Raw genomic sequence first — 8468 nt, 5'->3', positions numbered from 1 at the left:
AGCTAACCACCAGCAAACTGTTAAGATAGATCTAGCCTGTTATTATCTGAGTGGAGGTTATGGCAGCGCCAGTGAAGAGGAACATGTGTGGCAAACAAACAACAGGAAGCTAGAAAGTGACCAAACTATAGTAAATATTGGACAATGTTACACTTGTTGTGATAGCTGAAAGAAGAAAACGGATGCAAGACTGATGGCAGTGTGGCTTTGTTGATGTTGGATATGTACGTGATAAAGTGTTGGTGTTATGTCATTGACTTTAATGTAGTGAAGTTCTCCACTTTAAGTTCACATGTTACGCCATTCCCTGGCAGTAATTGCAATAATGGCATTGTGCTTCCTTTTTTTTCCAAAAGGGGGAATGCCCTCACATTCTCTCAGTGTTGACCTCCAACTACTTGTGCATATAAAGACCATAGATATGGTGTATTTCGAACTCAAATTCAGATCAATGACACATTTTTTGTGTGAATGCTCCAACCGTACCCAGACCCCATTTAAAACGAACCTAAAAAGTTTGCTAAAAAAGTCTGCAGTATGGTTCACCTAATCAGCGCATTGTGAACATTGTGAACGTGCACTGGGTCCACTTTGACTTTTTCACTGTATTATAACCTTCTTTACTTGCCGTAGTGACTGTAGTCGGTGAAAACAAACAAAGCATGGCAGCAGCAGGTCGTGGTCGTGGCAATGGCAATAAACAATAATTATATAAAATATAATAATTATTATAATTATTACTATTATAAATGCATAATTCGAATTATATAAATATAATTTACATTTTATAAACAAGTTATTTAGACACCCAATAAAAAATAACTATGGCAATAAATAATGTAAATATGTAAATCTTTCCACTGTGTTCTCCCTGTGCCTACATTCTAAAGATGCTAGGTCAGTTGGTCACTCTAAATTGCGAGTGTGAGGGTTGTTTGTCTGCATGCCTCTCACCTATAGTTAGCTGGGATAGGCTCCACGTGACCCTGCACTGCAGGACGAAGCAGGTTAATGGATGATGGATGGATGGACATGTAATAATTTAACAAGCATTACAGTAGATATTTTGCTTCAAGTGAAAACTACCCAGAGTTCAGTGCACTTGCGGTGTGAGAGCTCTAGAGGATCTGGCATGAACAGAAAGAGGACTGAGGCCCCAACAAATCTGAAATAGTGAGGTGAAACTTGCAGTGTGCAACAAAATAAATGCAGTGATTCTAACATGCTATACACCTACGTAAATGATTACAATTACAATTGTAACTATACAATACAATCGCAATAATAAGCATTTTATAACATTTACACAATAATATCTTATTTTTCTCAAATTTCCTGTCCTGCACTAATAACATAAATGAGACTGATTGAGGCCATAATAAAGTGATTAATCTTTATTTCAAATCAAGTCAAATATAGTTTTTATTTTTAAAAAAAAACTATATTTGACTACATTCGCAGCTGGTATTCAGTTAGAAACCGTATGATGCATCACACTGAGGTGTCCACACCCAGAGCCTTTATAAAGACTCTCTGTGCATCTTCAGCAAGCACATCCAGGAAATGATTCAGAGCTCTGTAGGTTGTGGTGAAAGAGAGGCCCATTGCTACTGGAATTCCAAATATTGGAATGAATCTGGACCCTTCCTCTGCTGCCATGAGCACAGCTGTGCCTGCTAATGCGGTCAACGCCTTCAGGATGAGCTCACAGGTTATTTTTTCTGCAGCCAGTGGTGATTTAATGACAGATCTCAAATCATCATATGGCACATCTGAGCTGGCAGCAAGTCTTTCCAGTGACGACTTATCAAGACCAAGCTCAAGTATATACTCTTTGAGAACTCTAAGCAGTAGAGTTAGATCAACAGCAAAAGACAGGTCAGGAACAGGAACAGCTGCTATTGCTGCAGATACCAGGGCATGGTATTTAATGCAGGACTGGAAAACTTCTTTCTTTTTCGTGATGATCTCCGAGTTGATGGTGGGCATGGCAAACAGCAGAGCGTCCCTCTTGTGTCTGGGAATTTGTCTCTCTAATGTCTTCTGTAACAGAGGGAAGTCGAACTTACCGAGTTTAAAGCTGGACACCAGGAAGACCTCTGGGGACGTAAGGCCTTCATCTTTAAGATCTGTTTGTATTATACAAAATGTTTCAGAGTTAATATAACTCTTAAGTCAACTCACCAGATTATCTGTAAACAATGTACAGTAATTAATGTGTGCTAAAATGAGGAAAGTGATTTAAATCGAGGCAACTGGACTTGAGGATTGTTTTTTTTATGATACATATCAGGATATAAATCAAATAACTCTTTCTGTCAAACTTATTTTTTTTATTTTATGAAAACACACAAATATTCTGATGAACACTACAACTGTATTTAAAATAGATGCAATATGTATGGACAATAAAGTAAAATCTGAATTTCTGACAAAATGAATAACTATCGTTTGGTCAGCTCAACATTTCAAAACAGTTAAAATATGTAATACAAAAGAAAAGGACGAAATTATGAAAAGAAGTTTGTGCCACGAGGGGACATTAGGGGGCTGCAACCCCTGCATTTTATTCTGTGTGGCTCCTCATTTGCAGGAACATGATGTCTGAAATATAATATAATCACAGCTTTTTTTTAATGTTTTTTTTGTTTTTACATACATATAAACACGGGTCTTAAATTGTGTCTCTATTTTGAAGTATAGCCGCTGTAGCAGCAATACCAGAACACAACAGTCAGTTCTGGCACTACCAGTGTGCCATATCTGTCACACTGTGATGCTGCACCAGCCTACCCCTCCATGCTTAGGGATAATAAAAAAGTGTATGCATGCCTGCATTTATGTTCTGACACTGCCAGTGCACACTAATCTGCTTCTTGTTGGCCTCTAAGGCCACAATACTCCTATAGTATTAACCTGAACATTAGCAAACGTGTTGGCTGCTGGCTGCTACTCATCTGTGATATGTGCGCCAGCCCAAACTCTTTGTAAATGACACCTATGCAACTGCATTTTAACACTGTAAGAGGATAACATTCAATATTAATTCAGAAACTTACTTTGAATGCAGTTTTGTCTGATTTCCATCAGAGTCTTCTCTCTGTCAAACTTCGTCTTGAAATCCTGCTCTTCATTACATAAATCACTGTCAATCTTGCAGCGGACAAAGTAGAACTTCTTCTTCATCTTCTGAATCTCCCGAGCGAGTTTCACATTGTTTTCTGTGAAACGAGTGGCTGAGATGATGATGAAGAAGTCAAACTTGTCCAGTCCAACTTTGTCCAGGTACTTATCAGCTCGAAACCTGGGGGTGCCAACTCCAGGGAGATCCCATAGGATCACCTTAGGATAGTTTGGATGGGGATATGCTGTAACCTCTGTGGTGGTTTCATTACAACCAGTAGGTGCAGCTCCCTTATCTCCACGTTTTAGGCCTCTGAAGGCATTAACAAAGGTGGATTTACCAGAGCCAGAGTCTCCAGTGATGGCAATGTTGAGTGGAATATTTTTTTTCTCCTCCAGAAACCTATGGATTTTTTCTACAGCCAAGTTTTGGGCATTGTTTTGCAGGTTTTGCTCATTGTTCTGCAGGGCTTCTTTAATTTCTGCTGTTAATGGATGATGTTCTTACTGTCTTACTATCTTACCTGCCACAGACAAAATCCATGTCAGTAGTAATCTGAGTACATAATTTCAACTACATAAGATTAAACGGAAGTAGAATTTTGGCAGATACTTACACAGGAGTCCTGTTAAAACAGACTGAGCAGAGACGTTTGTGATTTTTAAAAGACCAGCTGTATGAGTTCAACTACTGGACAACTTTATACAGTCATCAGAGGGCAAACAGCCTAAACTAAATACCTAATCACCTGATTTACAAGAATGTATGTAAAGTATTCACTGCATATTTGAGACTGAGGAAGAGTTTGAGTATTCTAAAAGAAGAAAGTTGACATAAAGACCTCCAGGTAGTCATCAGCTGGGCATACATATATCACTTACAAACACAGGCAGCTTTTTATGTTTTATAACTGCTGAAGCTTTGTCCACTTTTGGTATGTTCAGTAGTACTTATTGTGTACTTATTGTTTTAGGCTAAATAACAGTGTGTCTCTGTGTGCTCTTGTTGGCACAATAAACACACATCATGTGGGATACATCCTTCTTCCATGAATGGCAGCATGAATGTCAAACTGGTGTATCAGAATTCTGGCATGTGTGTAATAGTTGTGCAAGCAGGAAGGCTGAACTGGGCATGCAGATAAGGAGAAGTGGAGAGAGAGCGCAAGGCAAGGAGAAAGAACCTGAAACTGAAGGAAATATGTAATTTTGTGTGTAGATGACACTTTATTTGAGCAAAGGAAACATGTTTTTGTCTGCTCAAATTCAGTTATTGTGTGCTCGAAAATATTTTTTCCTTACAGTATTACATTTTCTCCTCAACATATAATTGACATGCTTGGAGTTTTATTCGCCTGCGCTCACAATAAATTCACAAATATTATGCCATAGCTGTCTCTATCAACCTTTATTTAACCTGATAAAATATATATAAAATGATAGGTCAGCAGCACATGTCAATAAAACAATTACAAAATGTGACAATTAAAACATACAATTTGACAAGTGAAATTGTATTTTTGACAAAAGTGCAGGAGCTCAACAAGCCACAATAAGTTTAAGATTTAAATCACAGGCACTGTTCAATGGTGTTTCTCTGCCTGTCCCTGAGGATAGAACAGAACTGTCGTGCTGACTGGTTTCACTCTGCTGCTGCTGCTGCTGTTTGCAGTCTGTGTTAATGTTTATCTGAGAAAAGTCGTGATGCTGAATTATCTGTGTATTTACCAACTCAGCCGTCATCATAGTGTAAGATATTTGATATTTGATCATAGTGCTGGTTTGCTGTGGTTGTGTGCTCGCTGTTCACCCTCCATGGTTCTGAAGTGTGGCCGATGGCTTCTTAGCTGTGTTCATGCTGCTGTGTGTAGTACAGATGAAAAGTAGTTTAGTGTGGCAGCAGGAAGGAGGTGACTGTCAGGCTCTATGCACCCAGACTGTGACGTGTCAAATGACCAGCGTCATTATCAGTGGGTCTGTTGCAGGTGTGTGCGTTACACTCATGAACAGGTGTGCAGAGCCATCAGAGCTTCTGTTTCTATTGAGGACGTAGTTCAGTGTAACTAATAGAGGATTTACTATTTGCTTCACTTTTAGTGTTCACTAAAAGCACCTGACTGGCCACATAAGTTATAATCAGACACTCAATATAATAATACAGTGGTGAGTGGTACCTACCTGAAATTCCTTCTGGTGAGCACAGACAGACAATTTTATACTGTGGTTAACATCATTCCATCCCAGACAGTCTGCAGGACAACACAAGCAGGGGGTGCCAATTGATTGGCACTCCCCTCTGTTAAGATAAGCCAGCTGAGTGGTACCTGCCTGAAATTCCAAACATTGTTTTTGGTTAAAGAAGAAATGGCAGAGAAGAAGGATTAAAACAATGCTGTTCATTGTTTTAATAATTACAAATCGGCAATCATTTCATCTGTTCTTTTTCCTCACCACGACCACTAGAGGGCAGCAAACATTAATCACAATTAGTCTTACAGGCGTCAGACAGACTCAGTAACACAGTACATCAGTGAATTATGTCTTGTGAAAAAAAATCATGTGCACTAATGTGACTACTTTATACCTAGAATCATATTTATTTATACAAGAGAGGGGGACATAAATCAAACGTACAAGAACAGAACAAAGAGATTATCTGGGTTATTATGGCTGTGGTTGGTGGATGTTACATATTACTAACATTGTAGTGACTATTTGTCGAAAATATTTGAAACTCTAACTAAACAAAACCGATCAACTAAAATCAAACAATCACTCATATGCACCGTGGGGATTTGGCAGAAAAAACTCAATGTCCATTCCAAAAAATCATTTTGATGGCAGGTTTATTTAGTCCGTGTTCAGGCAGACAACCAGACAAACTTGTCCCTGCTGTGTCTCTTGTGCTGGTAAAAAACCATTAGCCCACCCAGGGCATTCTGGTCTACCTGTGTCTACCTGCTTACCTAATAAATATAACCTTGGTGCCCCCTAGTGACACTAAATTGCAACAATAAATTAAACTAAATCAATAACTAATTTACATTAAATAAACATGCGAAATAATACCCACTAACTAACTAACCCAAAAATAAACAAATTATTCCAATAAACAAATTGGCAAAGTAGCTCCTACTAACATCATCTGCTGTAATGTACTGAAACTCCACACCTCCAGACCTTTTTACAGTGATTGTGTGACATAATGGAAAAAACCTGGACAGAAAGCAGGAAGCCTTAACACACTGAATATCTATATCAGCATATTGTTTACGAATATGATGCATCACTCTGAGGTGTCAAAGCCCTTTTAAAGACTCTCTCTGAATCTTCAGTGAGCATGTCGAGGATATGATTCAGACCTTTGTAGGTTGTGATAAAAGAGACGCCCATTGATACTGGGATTCCGAGAATTGGAATTAATCTGGAGCCTTCCTCTGTTGCCATCAGTGCAGCCGTGCCTGCTAGTGAAGACAGCACCCTCACGACAAGGTCTCGGGTTACTCTTTTTGCAGCCAGCGGTGAAACTGTGACAGACAGATCCTTAAAAGGAACATTTATCCTTGCAGCAAGTCTCTGCAGCGTTGAGACATCGAGACCAAACCCAACCACGTACTGCGTGATAGCAGCAATAAGTATGCCTACATCAACAGCAATAGAAAGACCAGGAACAGGAACAGCTGCTCCTACTGCAGAGGCAGCAGCATAGTATTTTATTTTGGACTTAAAAGCGTTTTTTTTTTTCTTGATGATCTCCAGGCTGGTGATGGGTGTGGTTCTCAGGAGAGCATCCTTTTTGTGTTCAGGAAGTTCTGTCTCTAATGTCTCCTGTAGCTGAGGGAAGTCAAAGTCATGGAGGTTAAAGCTGGACCCCAGGAAGACCTGTGGAGACTCAAAGCCTTCTTTCTGAAGACCTGTGTTAGAAAAGAAAAGAAAAATAAAATTAAATCAGTCTGTTTGTGGTCACTGTGCTCATTAAAAAGGACTTAAGGACCAAATCTTAGTAAAGACATCTGGCCTTAATACACCATCATAATGGTCAGAATGAAAAAAGGAAATTGTATTTAATATTATGTCATATGAGAAAGAGTGTTTGTGACTATAGAAACTCAACATTAAATTTGCTTCTAGTAAGATCTGTAAGATCACAACATTAGACTGTGTGAGTGTGTGCAGTCTGGAAGCTAGGGTTGTGTGAGCATGATGGCGAACACCATCACAGGTGGGAACATGTCCTCAGTGTGAACTAACCTTGAATGCAGTTGTCCCTGATTTTGGTTAAAGTCTTCTCTCTGTCAAAGTTACTCTTGCACGTAATTTCTTCACTTTGTAAATCCCTGTCGATCTTTGAGCGGACAAAGTAGAACTTCTTCTTCATCTTCCTGATCTTCTTAGCCAGTCTGACGTCATTTTCTCTGAAGCGAGTGTCTGAGATGATGATGAAGAAGTCATACTTCTCCAGTCCAACATGCTTCTTGTACTTATTAGCTGGAAACTTGGTGGTGCCGATACCAGGGAGATCCCATAAGACCACATTAGGATAGTTTGGATGAGGGTATGCTGTAACCTCTGTGGTGGTTTCTACACAACCAGTGGGTGCAGCTCCATCATCTCCATTGTTTATGCCTCTGAAGGCATTAACAAAGGTGGATTTACCAGAGCCAGACTCTCCAGTGACAGCGATGTTGAGTGGAATGTTGTTCTGCTTGTCTAAAAACTCATTGATCTTTTCTACAGCCAGGGTTTGATCACTGTTCTGGAGTACTTCTTTAATTACTTCTGCGAGTGGCTCAGAAGAAGGTAGACCAGCCATTGGCAACTGAAGGAAAGTATAGGAAGTTAGAATTTGAAAAAAGAATCAACAGATGATCATCATATTTAAAAATCTCCACCTATTCTACCTGATTTAGGAATAATCTAAGTAATAATCATAGTAAAGCGAGTTCTACTTAGTTACATACAGCACCATCAAAAGGATAAATCAGAATATTAGCAGGTACTTACACTGGAGTCCTGCTCAAACAACCACTGAGTGAGCAGCAACAACACCTTAATCTACACTGATATTTGTTAGACAAAGCACTAGGCTGTCATCAGCTGTCATTGACCTATCAAAACACTTTAGGTGACGCAGTATAAACCAATCAGTTGTCTTCATTTCAAGGTAAACCTGTAATACATGTCATTCCCAGGAAGTACACAGGGCGGAGCTGCAAGTATTCACTGTAGGTGTGTAGGCGGGGAGAGTTTGAGTCTGTAAAGGGCTTTATGCACGCTATGGGTAAAACATTTTTATGTTTTAATGTTTAAAATCATTCATGGTCTGTCTTGTCCTCCACTTGGAC

General features: G+C 39.3%; 2 protein-coding genes across 2 annotated transcripts; both read right to left on the bottom strand.

The window, feature by feature from the left end:
* Positions 1 to 1491: 1491 nt before the first annotated feature.
* On the bottom strand, positions 1492 to 4940 carry LOC114427833 (interferon-inducible GTPase 5-like). The gene is made up of 3 exons (XM_028396039.1): positions 4934 to 4940; positions 3060 to 3608; positions 1492 to 2129 (listed from the first exon to the last, which is right to left on the bottom strand). The coding sequence occupies exons 1-3, from the start codon at positions 4938 to 4940 to the stop codon at positions 1492 to 1494; spliced, it is 1194 nt and encodes a 397-aa protein (XP_028251840.1).
* A 1003-nt stretch (positions 4941 to 5943) lies between these two features.
* LOC114427541 (interferon-inducible GTPase 5-like) lies at positions 5944 to 8177 on the bottom strand. Its single transcript, XM_028395658.1, has 3 exons — positions 8128 to 8177; positions 7375 to 7942; positions 5944 to 7037 (listed from the first exon to the last, which is right to left on the bottom strand). The coding sequence occupies exons 2-3, from the start codon at positions 7934 to 7936 to the stop codon at positions 6394 to 6396; spliced, it is 1206 nt and encodes a 401-aa protein (XP_028251459.1). The 5' UTR covers positions 7937 to 7942; positions 8128 to 8177; the 3' UTR covers positions 5944 to 6393.
* Positions 8178 to 8468: the final 291 nt, after the last annotated feature.

Source organism: Parambassis ranga, chromosome 22 (genome assembly GCF_900634625.1).
Source record: "Parambassis ranga chromosome 22, fParRan2.1, whole genome shotgun sequence".
NCBI classification, from domain to species: Eukaryota; Metazoa; Chordata; class Actinopteri; family Ambassidae; genus Parambassis; species Parambassis ranga.
Note: the sequence above shows the minus strand (reverse complement) of the source record. Positions and strands in the feature narration are given on the sequence as shown.